Source organism: Periophthalmus magnuspinnatus, chromosome 19 (genome assembly GCF_009829125.3).
Source record: "Periophthalmus magnuspinnatus isolate fPerMag1 chromosome 19, fPerMag1.2.pri, whole genome shotgun sequence".
Lineage (NCBI taxonomy): Eukaryota > Metazoa > Chordata > Actinopteri > Gobiiformes > Gobiidae > Periophthalmus > Periophthalmus magnuspinnatus.
In genome coordinates, this window is record NC_047144.1 from 19,535,623 (window position 1) to 19,551,343 (window position 15,721).

A 15,721-nucleotide genomic window follows, 5' to 3' on the forward strand; every position below is an offset into this window, starting at 1 on the left:
GAGAGAGAGAGAAGGAGAGAGGTACAGAGGAGAGAGGAGGAGAGAGAGAGTGAGAAGGAGAGAGGAAGAGAGGGGAAAGGAGAGAGATAGAAAGGAGAGAGAGGGATAGAGAGAAGGAGAAAGTGACAAAGGAGAGAGAGAGGAAAAAAGAGAGAAGGAGAGGTGGACCGAGGAGAGAGATGAAGAGAGGGAAAGAGGGATGGAGCAGAGAGAGAGGGAGAGAGAGAAAAGGAGAGAGACAGATGAGAGAGAGGGAGAGAGGAGAGAGAGGGATAGAGAGAAGGAGAAAGGGACAAAGGAGAGAGGAAGAAAGAGAGAAGGAGAGGTAAAGAGGAGAGAGGGAGAGAAGGAGAGATTAACAGTAGAGAGAGAGGAAGAGAGGGAGAAGGAGAGTGATAGAAAGGAGAGAGGGATAGAGAGAAGGAGAAAGGGACAAAGGAGAGAGACAGGAAGAAAGAGAGAGGGAGAGAGAGAAAAGAAGAGACATAGACGAGAATGGGAGCGAGGTAGAGAGGAGAGAGGGATAGAGAGGAGCAAGGGACAAAGGAGAGAGGGGAAGAAAGAGAGAAGGAGAGAAGCAGAGAGAGAGACAGAAAGAAGGAGAAAGGGAAAAATGAGAGAGGAAGAAAGACAGAAGGAGAGAGAGGAAGAGAGAGAGGGATAGAGAGAAGGAGAGAGGGAGAAAAGAAGAAAGTGAGAAAGAGGCAGAGAAGAGAGAAGGAGAGAGGGACAAAGGAGAGAAAAGGAGAAAGTGAGAAAGAGAGGTAGAGAAGAGAGAGAAAGAGATGAGAGAGAGGTATAGAGGAGAGCGAGAAGGAGAGAGAGAGGTAGAGAGGAGAGAGAAGGAGAGAGAGGGATGAGAGAGAGGAGAGAGAAGGAGAGAGAGGGATGAGAGCGAGGTAGAGAGGAGAGCGAGAAGGAGAGAGAGAGGGATGAGAGAGAGGTAGAGAGGAGAGAGAGAAGGAGAGAGAGAGGTAGAGAGGAGAGAGAGAAGGAGAGAGAGGTAGAGAGGAGAGAGAAGGAGAGAGAGGTAGAGAGAGAGATGAGAGAGATAGTGGAGAGAGAGAGATGAGAGAGAGGTAGAGAGGAGAGAGAGAAGGAGAGAGAGAGATGAGAGAGAGGTAGAGATGGCCGAGCTCTGGGTTCATAGTCTCTGGACTGTTCAGTGGAAAATTCATTAAAATGTGGCTTTAAAACTTATGAAATAATTTTATATTTTTCACCTGCATCAAAAAAAAAACCTTCATCCTTTCAAAGAAGTCTTAAACTTCACAAACCACATCCTGATCAGACCATTTCAATAAAAAACAAACAGGATTAACAGGTGAAACATTTGGCTGTTTCCATTTTGTGTCACTGTTGGTTTGTGTTTTTTTGTTTTGTTCTTTTGTAAATATTGAAATTAAGTAACACAACATTAACACAAAAGTAAATGTACTAAATGTTGTATATGTGAGGGGTCCACTCATTTGAAGGTTGACGGTGTGATCCCCGCTCTGCCCTTGTGTCCTTGAGTAAAACACTCCACCCACGTCACATTTATTAAAGCCAAACACTCATATTTCATATTTTCTATTACATTTTACACCAACTCTGATTTAATCTTGGTTTAGCCTTGTTTAGTCTGGGTTTAAGCCTGGTTTAGCTCTGTTTTTGTCCTGGTTTAGCCCTGCTTTAGTCCTGGTTTAGTCCTGGTTTAGCCCTGGTTTAGCCCTGGTTTAGTCCTGGTTTAGTCCTGGTTTAGCCCTGGTTTAGCCCTGGTTTAGTCATGGTTTAGTCATGGTTTAGTCCTGGTTTAGCCCTGGTTTAGCCCTGGTTTAGTCCTGGTTTAGCCCCGGTTTAGCCCTGGTTTAGCCCTGGTTTATCCCTGCTTTAGTCCTGGTTTAGTCCTGGGTTAGCCCTGGTTTAGCCCTGGTTTAGCTCTGGTTTAGCCCTGGTTTAGTCCTGGTTTAATCCGATTGTTAAATGGACCTTGTTTTGCTACTTCAGCTTTATTTTTAGTCTTTTATTTAAATAAAAAGGTTAAATTTAGCTTCAGTCATTTGTTTGGTTTAAGCTTAATTAAGGTTCAATTCACTGAACATGAAAATAGGACACACAGAGGAAGAGAAAGAGAAGAGAGAAGAGAGGGGGGAAAAGGGGAAGATGCAAAGAGGGGGAGAGAAAGAGGAGAGAGAGGGAAGTAGGACATGTTGCCAAATGTGTATTAATACGCATTTATCTGGAACGGATCTCACAGAACGAGATCGGGAAACGGCGTAAAGTCAGGACTGATACTTGAATCTGATTGGTCACCACAGCAGAACAGACATCATTCCCTCCACACATGCACGAAAACAACGCTGTTCTGTGATTGGTCCGTGCGTTGCTGGCCGAATTTGAGCAGGAGACAGATCAAGATAGATCCTCGTGAGTTAGAGACAGAGGGAGGACCACACGCCTCTTCTTCACTTCAGGATAAAGTTATAATTGGGGGAGAGATTATGGAATAAGGGCCTGAGACAGTAGGGCCATTAAAGGTCGAGTAGGGCCATTAAAGGCTGAAATAGCTGTTTACAGTTTCAGTGTAGTTAGCTCTTCCTTTCAGACAGACATAAGGCAGTGTCCAGCAGAAATATGACCAGAACTGACGAAGCGGCTTGGATGAGCAGCGAAACGTCTTCACTCCTACAACATTTCGCCCAATTGACAGATTTAATTTAGTTTTTTGTGAGAGAAGGAAGCAAGAGAATGCTCCAGACACATGAGGTATCACAAATGTCAAATGTTTTAAACTTTATCTGAATATAAGTTAAAAATGCCCATTATTTCACATTTACACTCCAAAACTGACACATATTTAGCTCAAAAAACAACTTCAAAACCTTTAGATATGTATAAATTCACAGCAACAGTTACTCCCACACTAAAATAATATACGCCCAGGTAGAACTCGTTACAGAAGTTTCAGTAAATTTTAATTAAAGAACGACCGATATGAGTTTTGTCCATGTATAGAATCAAGAGAAGCCGATAAACTCGATATTTTTGGGCTGATACTTTGGGTAGGGTCTTTCTTTTTTCTACAAGTTAAAGTGCGTATGACAGGTTTTGATGATTCTCTAATTTTGACGTAACCTGGAGAACACCTGTTGTAAATATAAATTATAGTTTTGCACAAATTAAGATGCAACTCATGACGAAAAAGAAGAAAAATATGTTGAAAATGACAGGAAGTAGAATTATATTTACACACAGACGCATAAAAACGCATTTCCTCAGATATTATAAACAGTATTTCAACAAAATAAAGGTGTTTTCTTATATTTTTATCCGTCAGATAATTTTTTTCTGCATTAGTGGATATGGTTGCTAGGTAACAGTTGCGTGATGTCACTGATGATCAATGATGAAACTGAAAAAATGGGCAAACTGGGGGGGAAAAAATGGAGATTCTTTAATAAAATCTTAAATATAATGATGTTCACTGTGTTTTCATCCATCCTGTCAGAGGCACTTTAAGTACTCGTTCTTTTACACACCTGTCGTCCGCTCAGGTTTGTAGAGATCTTTTCATCTGATAAAAAGCGCAAATATCGGCCCACTATATCCACCAATCGATATCGGTCGCTCTCAAATTTTACAACAAACCCCATTGTCCGTGATGGATCGATATTGTTGTACTTGCCAAAATATTACTTAGTGTCACTAGCTCCACCCCTCACTAGCCCCACCCCTCACTACCCTCGCCCCTAACCGACCTCACCCTCTTTAGTCCCGCCCCCTCCCTTCACATTTCCTCTCTCTTGGCGCTCTCTTCTTCTGCTGTGTTTCCGCTCGAGTTTAGACTCTCTGGATTCTTCTTGGTCACCAGCTCCTCAGTGACTCTGGGAGGTTTCAGGAGGGGCTCGCTGGTCCGGTTCTGGTTTAGATCCTGGTTCAGACTCTGACCCAGACCGGGTTTTGACCTGGGTCCAGGGGAGGGTCTGGGGGAGGGGCGGGGTCTGGGGGAAGGGCGGGGAGAGTTTAATCTCAGCTGTTTCTTCTGTTCATAGTCGGCAGCGCTCACGATCGGTACCAACACCTGGAAATACAAAAGACTTTAGTCCTGGGTTAGTCCTGTTATAGACCTGGTCTAAACTTGGTTTAGCCCTTGTCCTGGGTTAGTCCTGGTCTAGTGCTGGTCTAAACTTGGTTTAGCCCTGGTCCTGGGTTAGTCCTGGTCTAGTGCTGGTCTAAACTTGGTTTAGCCCTGGTCCTGGCTTAGTCCTGGTCCAGTTTTGGTCTCGTACCTTGGCAGTCTGGTTAAACAGACTGTAGTCCACCCTGTAGTTCCTCCGAGTGACTCGGATCATCTCCTGGAACAGCGCTCCCCAGAGGATGTCGTTGGGAGTGTAAGAGGAACGTGTCTGGTGCAGGATTCCCGTGGTGTCGTCCGTGTATGTGAAGGTCACCACAAGCTCGAAGTGGTCTCGGCGCAGAGCATCGAGGCTGGTGGTGTAAAGTGGGCTTGTGGCGTCCATGTGGTGCGTGATGGTGGTGGGCATGGCTAAGATTATATGACTCTGTTCTAACACCAGGTCCTGGTACGTGACGTCGACCTTCCCAGTGGAGTGCACAGTGGAGCGTACAATCTGAGCACGTGCAGTGCCCTCCACCAGGTGGTTGCGGCGGAAGTCCCCGACTCGCCACGACAGACAGAGGATGCTGTTCCGCAGGTTTACCACGGCACAGTGACTGAAACCAATGGTCTGCGCCCGTTTCCGCGCAGACGCCATCTTAGCGACCACAATGCCGATGACGAAGGTGTCGATGAAGCAGCTCATCACGTCCTGCACCGTTACCACGACGATCGCCAACATGCAGTTCTCTGTCATCCCCCGGAAACCGTAACTATGAAGATTTAACTTTTGGATTAGATATTGGAACATTGTTTGAAAAAAATAAAACAATGGAGGAAAAATAGTGACAAAGGTGTGCATGACTCCACATGTGTGCGTGTGACTCCACATGTGTGCACGTGACTCCACATGTGTGCACGTGTGTGCGCGTGACTCCACATGTGTGCACGTGACTCCACATGTGTGCACGTGACTCCACATGTGTGCACGTGTGTGCGCGTGACTCCACATGTGTGCACGTGACTCCACATGTGTGCACGTGTGTGCGCGTGACTCCACATGTATAAATATGTAGGTGTCATCCGGTCTGTGTTTTGAGCGAGAGGAACAGTATATGTTGTATATGTATATATATATGTGTGTGTGTGTGTATATAAATACAACGGTCTTACCCGATGGTGGTCTGCGTCTCGAGTGAGAAGAGAAACGCTGCGGTGAAGCTCCTGACCTCGTACACACAGGGAATAGAGGTCGTGTTCTGGACGTCGCCGTGGGCGATGGCAATGACCCAGAAGAAGATCCCGAAGAACAGCCACGAGAGAATGTACGACAAAGCAAAGAGCAGGAACATCACCCTCCATCGGATTTCCACCAACGTTGTGAAGATGTCCATCACCAGGATCAGCCACTCCTCCGGAACGTGCCGGAAAATCACGTTCCCAGAGCCATCTCTGTGCACAAATCGTTGCCGATTGCAGGAGGCTTGGTCAGACTTGAGAGAGGGCGGGGCATCGGAGGGCACAGAAGAGTACTCAGCCAGAGGCATCCTGGAGGAAGATGTGGAGATACAGAGGAACCTGTGGAGATATAGAGGAACCTGAGAAGATACAAGGGAGAATCTGAGGAGATACAAAGGAGAGAACCTGAGGAGATACAGAGGAACCTAAGGAGATACAGAGGAATCTAAGGAGATACAGAGGAACCTGAGGAGATACAGTGGAACCTGAGGAGATACAGAGGAACCTGAGGAGATACAGAGGAACCTGAGGAGATACAGTGGAACCTGAGGAGGTGCAGAGGAACCTGAGGAGATACAGAGGAACCTAAGGAGATACAGAGGAACCTAAGGAGATACAGTGGAACCTGAGGAGATACAGTGGAACCTGAGGAGATACAGAGGAACCTGAGGAGATACAGAGGAGAACCTGAGGAGATACAGTGGAACCTGAGGAGATACAGAGGAGAATCTGAGGAGATACAAAGGAGAGAACCTGAGGACACACAGAGGAACCTGAGAAGATACAGAGGAGAACCTGAGGAGATAAAAAGGAAACTGAGGAGATACAAAGGAACCTATGGAGATACAGGCAAGAACCTCAGGAAGCAGGGCTATTGGCCAGGGCTCTCCGCCGAAAAAGGGAACAATGTGTCACGACTTTTAACTCAATTTGGGGTCGCACAAAATCTCTCCAACATTAGATCTGCTTCAATGGCTAATTTGTACATTGAACCAGTATTAAACTAGACTAGTACCAACCAGGTCTGAACCAGGACTATCCCAGACTTAAAGGTCCTATATTAGACACAATCGATTCGGGCAGAGATAGACCAGAAAACGGTGTAATATGAGCCCCTTAAACTTTATAGAAGCTTTTATAAAGTCTGGGCAGAGTTTGATGTAAACAGTTGTGATTTTTTTTCCCGTAAGACTGAACCTGAGTTTACCACAAAAATAATAATTGAGTGTAATTTAAAAACAACTTCCCGATTTCCGATTAGACGATTGGGTTTGGTCTGAAACAGGCGAGGGTTACAGTAAACCAGGAAACGCCCAAAAGAGGGGTCCAAACCTGGTTTAGACCTGGTTCAGACCTGGTTCAGTCCTGGTTTAGACCTCATTCAGTACTGGTTTAGTCCTGGTCTAGATCCGCTTGAGTCTTGGTTCAGTCCTGGTTTAGAACTCATTCAGTACTGGTTTAGTCCTGGTTTAGATCTGCTTCAGTCTTGATTCAGTCCAGGTTCAGTCCAAGTTCAGTCCTTGTTCAGTCCTGGTTCAGTCCTGGTTTAGATCTGGTCTGGTCCTGCTTCAGTCCTAGTTCAGACCTCGTTCAGACCTCATTCAGTACTCGTTTAGTCCTGGTCTAGATCCGCTTGAGTCTTGATTCAGTCCTGGTTCAGTCCTGGTTCAGTCCTGGTTCAGTCCTGGTTCAGTCCTGATTCAGTCCTGGTTCAGTCCTGGTTCAGTCGTGGCCTAGACCCGGTCTAGACCTGGTTCTGACCCTGCTGAAGGTCTGGTCTTTGGTTGAAGATGTCCTTGTGGTTTGGATGTTTCTTTTCCATAATTTCTTTTTTCCGGTTTCATTTGAATTTTCATAAGTCTCCGACGTCAGAGCGATTTGTCCTGAAATAAAACCACTTCTTTAGGAAACGCCCGAAAAGATGGACAGAAGATTCAGCCTGGGAAAAGTAACTCTAATCCTGTTCTAATATGAGGAAATGTCCCGCAGTGGAGCTTTAACCCTGTTCTAATATGAGGAAACGTCCCGCAGTGGAGCTTTAACCCTGTTCTAATATGAGGAAACGTCCCGCAGTGGAGCTTTAACCCAGTTCTAATATGAGGAAACGTCCCGCAGTGGAGCTTTAACCCTGTTCTAATATGAGGAAACGTCCCGCAGTGGAGCTTTAACCCTGTTCTAATATGAGGAAACATCCCACAGTGGAGCTTTAACCCTGTTCTAATATGAGGAAACGTCCCGCAGTGGAGCTTTAACCCTGTTCTAATATGAGGAAACGTCCCGCAGTGGAGCTTTAACCCAGTTCTAATATAAGGAAACGTCCCGCAGTGGAGCTTTAACCCTGTTCTAATGTGAAATTCTAATGTAGTGTCCTTCTCAGTACCATCCCTAGAGTTGCATTTTTTTTATTCAGGTTTCAGTAATCCTGTGTCCTATTTTCTTCTACTTCTTCTTCTTATACTACTACTACTACTACTACTACTACTACTACTACTAATACTTCTACTACTACTACTACTCTCCTTATTCCTTGTTTCCTACCTCCTTGTTTCCTTGCTTACTATCTCCTTGTTTCCTTTCTCCTTGTTTCCTCTCTCCTTGTTTCCTAACTTCTTGTTTCCTCTTTCCTTATTTCCTCTCACCTTCTTTCCTAACTCCTTGTTTCTTCTTTCCTTGTTTCCTTTCTCCTTGTTTCCTCTCTCCTTGTTTCCTAGCTTCTTCTTTCCTCTCTCCTTGTTTCTTCTCTCCTTGTTTCTTCTCTCCTTGTTTCCTAGCTCCTTGTTTCCTCTCTCCTTGTTTCCAGTCTTCTTGTTTCCTCTCTCCTTGTCTCCTAGTTCCTTGTTTCTTCTCTCCATCTTCTTGCCTCTTTTCTTGTTTCCTCTTTATTTGTTTTCTCTCTCCTTCTTTCCTGTCTCCTTGTTTCCTCTCTCCTTCTTTCCTAGCTTCTTGTTTCCTCTCTCCTTGTTTCCTAGCTCCTAGTCCTCTGCTCATTTGACCTTCTCCTCCTCTGTTACAGATTTGCTTCTTCTGTTTTTCCCACAGCTCGTTTTTCCTTCAGTGATTTTTGTTCATCTTAAAACCACAGAATTATACTCAGAGGAAGGTTCCTTCACTATGTCCTTCTCTCCTCTCCTCCCCCAACCTTTTATCTCATCTTCTCTCCTTCTGTCTCCCTCTTCCTCATCTCTTCATCTTTCCCTGCTCTGTCTCTTCCTCCTCATCTCTCTCTCTTCCTACCCCCCACTTTTATCTCTCCTCTCACTCATGTTTGTTATTTATCTACCTCTTTCTCTCTCCTCATCCCTTCCTCCCGCCTCCTCTCCTCTTTTCCTCTCTCTTCCCATTCTCTCTTCCCTGCTCGACTCTCCCCCTCTCTCTTCCCCTCCCTCCTCTCTCCTTTGCTCTTTCTACTCACCCTCCTCCTCCCCTCTCTCTCTGTCTCTCATCACTCTCTCCCTCCTGCTCCTCCTCATCCTCTCTCTCACCCTCCTCCCCTCCCTCTCTCCTCTCTCTCTCTCACTCTCCTCCTCCCCTCTCTCTCTCTCTCTCTCTCTCGTCACTCCCTCCCTCCTGCTCCTCCTCCTCTCTCTCATCTCTCTCACCCTCCTCCTCCCCTCTCTCTCCTCTCTCTCTCTCACCCTCCTCCTCCCCCCTCTCTTTCTCTTGTCACTCTCCCTCCTGCTCCTCCTCCTCTCTCTCTCATCTCTCTCACCCTCCTCCTCCCCTCTCTCTCTCTCTCTCTCTCTCTCGTCACTCCCTCCCTCCTGCTCCTCCCCCTCTCTCTCCTCTCTCTCACCCTCCTCCCCCCCCCCCTCTCTCTCTCTCTCTCGTCACTCCCTCCCTCCTGCTCCTCCTCCTTTCTCTCTCATCTCTTTCACCCTCCTCCCCCCTCTCCTCTCTCTCTCTCTCGGCTCTCTCCCTCCTCCTCCCCTCTCTCGTCTCTCTCTCTCTCTCTCTTGTCCTTTCCCTCTTTCCTCTCCCTCTCTCTTGCTCTCCGTCCCTCCCTCCGTTTTGTCCTTTCCCTCTTTAACTGTTCTGCTCCATTAGATTCCACTTAACTCTTAATGGCGGCTTGTTCCCTGTGTTTCATCCGTGTTTTTCCGTGTTTTTCCGTGTCTGACCACAACAGGCCAGGCCCCGAGGCTCAGAGGCACAAGGGCAGAGCAGAGGAGAAAAGGAGAAAAGGAGAAAAGGAGGGGGAAAGAAGCCCAGAAGAGAGAGGGAGTGAGAGAGGGAGATAGAGAAAGAGGGAGAGAGAGAAAGGAGGAGGAGGGGAAAAGGAAGGGAGGGAGAGAGGAAAAAAGATTGAGAGGAGTGGTAGTCAGGAAAGAGAAAGAGAGAGAGGAAGGTAGAGAGGAGAGGGAGATATAGAGAGAGGCGGAGAGAGGAGAGGGAGATATAGAGAGCGGTGAAGAGAGGAGAGGGAGATATAGAGAGCGGTGAAGAGAGGAGAGGGAGATAGAGAGAGAGGCGGAGAGAGAGAGGAGAGGGAGATATAGAGAGTGGTGGAGAGAGGAGAGGGAGATATAGAGAGATGAAGAAGGGAAAGGGTGAGGGGGGGCAGAAGAGAGAGTAGCGAGAGAGGGAGGAGGAGGATGGGTGAAACCCAGAAAAGAGATCAAGAAATGGAAAGAGGAAGAGGGAGAGAAACAGGAAAAAGACAATGGGAGAATCATGGAGAGAAGTAAAGAGAGAGAGAAAGAGGGAGGGGAAGAGGAGAGAAGATTACTTTCTCGTGTCCCTTGGCAATAAAAGAGAAGTGACCCACAGTAAAAGTACACAGAGCGTGAAGTGCTGTTGTGAGGTGTTCAGTGGCACACTCCTCAGTTTGTTCTGTCAACACTGAAGCACAGGGCACAACACACACAGTACACACACAGTACACACACAGTACACACACAGTACACACACAGTACACACACAGTACACATGCTATTCTGCTGGAGTAATACCACCACCACCACCACCACAACCACCACTACTACTACTACTACTACTACTACTACTACTACTGCTGCTGCTGCTGCTGTTACTACTATTACTACTGCTACTACTACTACAACTACTAACATAAAAATATGCTTTAGTCCTGCTTTAGTCCTGCTTTAGTCCTGCTTTAGTCCTGCTTTAGTCCTGCTTTAGTCCTGCTTTAGTCCTGCTTTAGTTCCTGTTGTTGCTTTGATCCTCAGACAAAGGACATTTAACTTTTGTTTGTGTAAATTCTCTGAGCGACACAAACGAAACATGAAATCTGAGAAAAGGTTTAACACAAAGAATAAAAACAAAGCCAGGACAAAACCAGGTCTGATCCAGGACTAAACTAGGTCTGAACCAGGTCTGAACCAAGTCTTTGGGACCTAATAATACTCGCCTAAAGCTTTCCCAGTAAAATACAGGCGATAGGATAAATATTTTTTAATAGTTTTGTATATTCCGAAATTATGCACAAATTTTACCAAAGCAAATGTGACTAAATCTTGTTTTTGGTTTTCACTTTTTAAAATAATTAAACTGTGAAAATTGTGAATTACACTTTGCAAGAAATACAAAAGACGTGAATATAGAGACAAACCTGAGCCATGACTCTTTGCTCAGAGCTGTGAGACCAGTCCACCTGCTTCACTTTTGTAAAACTGTTCTAAAACTGTTCTAAAGTTGTTTTGAAGCTGTTCTAAAGTTGTTCTAAAAGTGTTCTAAAGTTATTCTGAAGCTGTTCTAAAACTGTTCTAAAGTTGTTCTGAAGCTGTTCTAAAACTGTTCTGAAGCAGTTCTAAAACTTTTCTATACAGCCATTCGAAAGCTGTTCTGAAGCTGTTCTAAAAATGTTCTATAAAACCATTCTAATGCTCTTCTAAAGTTGTTCTGAAGCTGTTCTAAAACTGTCCTGAAGCTGTTCTAAAACTGTTCTATAAAGCCATTCTAAAGCTCTTCTAAAGTTGTTCTGAAGCTGTTCTAAAACTGTCCTGAAGCTGTTCTAAAACTGTTCTATAAAGCCATCCTAAAGCTCTTCTAAAGTTGTTCTGAAACTGTTCTGAAGCTGTTATAAAGCTGTTTTGAAGCCGCTCTAAAAACTGTTCTATAAAGCCATTCTAAAGCTGTTCTAAAGTTGTCCTGAAGCTGTTCTAAAACTGTTCTATAAAGCCATCCTAAAGATCTTCTAAAGTTGTTCTGAAGCTGTTCTAAAACTGTCCTGAAGCTGTTCTAAAACTGTTCTATAAAGCCATTCTAAAGCTGTTCTAAAGCTGTTCTGAAGCTGTTCTAAAACTTTTCTATACAGCCATTCGAAAGCTGTTCTGAAGCTGTTCTAAAACTGTTCTATAAAACCATTCTAATGCTCTTCTAAAGTTGTTCTGAAGCTGTTCTAAAACTGTCCTGAAGCTGTTCTAAAACTGTTCTATAAAACCATTCTAATGCTCTTCTAAAGTTGTTCTGAAGCTGTTCTAAAACTGTTCTATAAAGCCATTCTAAAGCTCTTCTAAAGTTGTTCTGAAGCTGTTCTAAAACTGTCCTGAAGCTGTTCTAAAACTGTTCTATAAAGCCATCCTAAAGCTCTTCTAAAGTTGTTCTGAAACTGTTCTGAAGCTGTTATAAAGCTGTTTTGAAGCCGCTCTAAAAACTGTTCTATAAAGCCATTCTAAAGCTGTTCTAAAGTTGTCCTGAAGCTGTTCTAAAACTGTTCTATAAAGCCATCCTAAAGATCTTCTAAAGTTGTTCTGAAGCTGTTCTAAAACGGTCCTGAAGCTGTTTTAAACCTGATAATTCATGCATGTGAATTCTAGTGATGTGCCAGAGGTTTGTGGGGGACAGGGAGTAGTGAGAGAGATTTACATACAAACTTTTCATAGTTTTAAAGGCAGATACCTCTGCATTAAAGATACATGCAAAATGTTATTATCGAATGTTCCTATAAAGTTGGTTTAGTGCTGCTTTAGTCCAGCTTTAGTCCTGGTTTAGTCCCACTTTAGTCCTGCTTTAGTCCTGCTTTAGTCCCGGTTTAGTTCTGGTTTAGTCCTGGTTTAGTCCCACTTTAGTCCTGCTTTAGTCCTGGTTTAGTCCTGCTTTAGTCCCGGTTTAGTTCTGGTTTAGTCCTGGTTTAGTCCCACTTTAGTGCTGCTTCAGTCCTGGTTTTGTTTCTATTGTTGCTTTAAACCTCAGACAAAGGACATTTCACCTGTTTTTGTTTGGTGTGCTTTTAATCCACTGAAATATGAAAATACCTTATCTGTTTATTCAAATCAGACAACTCAGCTTAAAGAGGGTCTTACCTGCAGCCTCAGTCCAGACTTAGTCCTGGTTTAGACCCGGTCCAGCCCTGATCCAGTCCTGGTTTAGTTCTAGTTTCGACTCTAGTGCTCTTGGTTCTGTCTCAGGTGAGGTGAACAGGTGAGTCTCTGGATCGTCCTCTTCTGTCTGACACTGGAGTAAACTGGTGAGTAGGACCGGTGAGACAGGTGGAAGCACAGGTAACTCAGCAGGTGACGGAGGTGGCTCCGAGGGAGACAGGTAACACTTTACAGGTCCTTTAAATGCACAGGTGAAAAGTCCAGGTGAGTAGCACAGGTGGGGGCGTGGCCAAAGCAGAAGGAGGAGGGAGAAGAGGCGACGCTCTGTCCTATAAACCATGAACAAGTTAAAGTTCAGGTGAATCTTCAGGTGAATTGTACATGTTCTCTCGATAGGAAGAGAGGAGAAGGGGGAGGAGGAGAGAAGAGGGGAGGAGGAGAGGAGAAGGAGAAGGAGGAGGAGTCATATGAACTGAGTCTGAAACACAAACACTTAATGTTTAGACACAAACTGGACTCAGACTCAGAGGAAAATCACAGAGTGAGGGCTGATTAGAAACATTGTTAAGATGATAAAGATATGCTGCAGGTATTTGTGGAGAAAGGATTGATTTGGTTTGTTTTGTGCAAACTGCACTATATTTACTATTAGTACAATCAGTTCGATACAATATGAACAGAATATGTATGTCTGTGTATGTCCTTGTGGACTGTTTTATATTCACACCTTTAACTCCACAGACTGGCACAGTTTCTCTAACCTGCCTCTGCTTTTAAACCCTCTGCAGCCAGATGAATTATCTGATATTTGTGAAGCACAAATAGAGCAGCGTTGTGTTTTGGACAGAGCCAAAAGTGAAGCACTTCAAATTAACAAAAAAAAAACAACCCAAAACACGGCAGCGCAGACAGACAGATCAATCTGAGCGAGAACCATCTCAGATAAATGTCTGACTGATGGTATCAGTCTGGTGTGAGCTGGTATCTGCTCCACCTGCTCCTCAGAACCACACACCACAGATCTGTGATTTCAGTCTCTTGGATCTATGATCTATGATCATATTCACACGTCTAATTAAAACAGACCTGAAGAGCAGGATCTTGGTCCACATCCAAACAGACTCTGGAGAGGTTTGCTTATGGTTGAATACAAACAAGCACCGAAAAATGAACTATTGTGGGCCTGATGATGCACCATCAGGACAGAGAGACGCACCAGGACACAGTGCATCTGTCCAGATGCCTCATGGTCAAAGGGCCCCTCACCACCGGCCCCGAGGGGGTGTGGGCTGTTCACGCATGAGCACGACAGGTGAAAATGACGTTGCTGTTGGCTAAATGTGGACATACATTCTGCTTGTATCCATCACATAACACACTTTCATGAGCACTAGTGCTGCCTGTGGTCGGCTCAGTTTGGACCGGAGCAGCTTATACTTTATATACATCACTCACACACTGACAAACAGCATGTCATTAAGACTCTTCAATACAAATACAAAAATAATGGGCTGCTACTTTATAATTTCCTCTTGTTTTATTTACATTTATCATAGCCTCATGAAGTCCTGGCCTCTGATTTTCCCCGCCCCCGTTTGTTCTGTCCAATGTGTGCGCTGTTTGTCACACACGTGCATTTGTTTACTTTTTATATTACACTTGCCAAATTTGCAGTGAGAATACAATCTGAACCATCTGAAAAAAATTAAGTGTGCATTCAATCCAGATCAAACACGCGGACTTTAGCACTTTTATGGTGTAAATACACCCTATATTTTACAGTTTATGATCCTAATGTTTTTATAACCACCGTATTTCACAAAGTGCTGAACTGCAACTGACCGATTCAAACCATACAACGAGTCCTGGGTTGGGGTAATGCCTCCTTTAGTCCGGGTTAACTCCTGGTTTAGTCCTAGTTTAGACCTGGTCTTTGTTTAGTTCTGGTTTAGTCTGAGTCTTGGTCTGGACTAGGCTTCACTCAGATATGGTCTTGGTTTTAGTCCTTGTTAAACCCTGGTTGAGCCTCAGTTTAGTCCTGGTTTAGTCCTGGTTTAGACCTGGTTTAGACCTGATTTAGTCCTGGTTTAGTTCTGGTTTAGTCCTGGTTTAGACCTGGTTTAGACCTGGTTTAGTCCTGGTTTAGACCTGGTTTAGTCCAGGTTTAGACCTGATTTAGTCCTGGTTTAGTCCTGGTTTAGACCTTGTTTAGTCCTGGTCTTAGTCTGGACCTGGTTTCACTCAGATTTGATCTCTGGGTCTCTCTGGGCTCAGATCATTGTTGTCTGTGCATTGTCTGTGCTGAAGTGGGTTAGTCCTTTGTCTAGATTTAAACCAGGACTAAATGAGACTAGGGACCAGTCTGAGGTCTGAGGTCTAAAACATTAGTCTTATATTGATACACTGACATCACGCTGGGAGAGTTCAGCCTGTATGTCTATGGTAGAATGTTCAGCAGTTACCATGGTGACCCAATGCCCAAAGAAAAAATACACAACTTATTTTGAGGAGCCTGTGATCTGAGCACTCGTGGTCCTTTTAGGTGTTTGATTTTCCATAAAAAGGTGAGAGTGACTAACTGAAAAACTGTTGGCCGATGTGAGTGAGTGACTGTAAAGTGATTTGAGAGTGAGTCTGTTTAAAACAAAACAGATCACCTGTTGTAGTTCCAGTCCTTTATAGATTATCATTCAGATTGTGTTAAAACAAAGCTTAGGTTAAAGTCTAACTAGAGTAACAAAACTTCAGACCGAGCAGTGGCACGAGTTAGCATCACATCTCCAGGGAATATTAATGACATCAGCTGCAAAGTATAAATAGACTGAACACAGACATAGACTAAACCTGGACTGTCCCGGGACCGAAGACTGAACCCCAGACATAGACTAAACCTGGACTGTCCCGGGACAAAACTTTGGCGCCTGATTGGTCAGTTATTAATGTTCATATCCTGATTTAGGGACAAAATAGTGAAATAAAACCCCAGGATTATAGCAGGTTAAAAACTAAATTTTAAGGTCAGAATGACCTGACAGCATTAACCAGACTCTTAATTACAGATTAAGTTTAACGGCTCTTCACCACAAACATAAAACCTGCTCAG

The 15,721-nt window shown here is 44.5% G+C and overlaps 1 protein-coding gene across 2 annotated transcripts; it reads right to left on the minus strand.

The window, feature by feature from the left end:
- Positions 1-2,752: 2,752 nt before the first annotated feature.
- Positions 2,753-12,836, minus strand: LOC117386901 (inward rectifier potassium channel 16-like). 2 transcript variants are annotated; one of them, XM_055229683.1, is made up of 4 exons: positions 12,601-12,836; positions 5,273-5,677; positions 4,272-4,872; positions 2,753-4,063 (listed from the first exon to the last, which is right to left on the minus strand). In XM_055229683.1, the coding sequence occupies exons 2-4, from the start codon at positions 5,644-5,646 to the stop codon at positions 3,770-3,772; spliced, it is 1,269 nt and encodes a 422-aa protein (XP_055085658.1). In that variant the 5' UTR covers positions 5,647-5,677; positions 12,601-12,836; the 3' UTR covers positions 2,753-3,769. The 2 variants fall into 2 exon arrangements, with proteins under 2 accessions (XP_055085658.1, XP_055085657.1); XM_055229682.1 differs by lacking the exon at positions 12,601-12,836 and adding an exon at positions 9,395-9,457.
- Between the last annotated feature and the right edge of the window lie 2,885 nt (positions 12,837-15,721).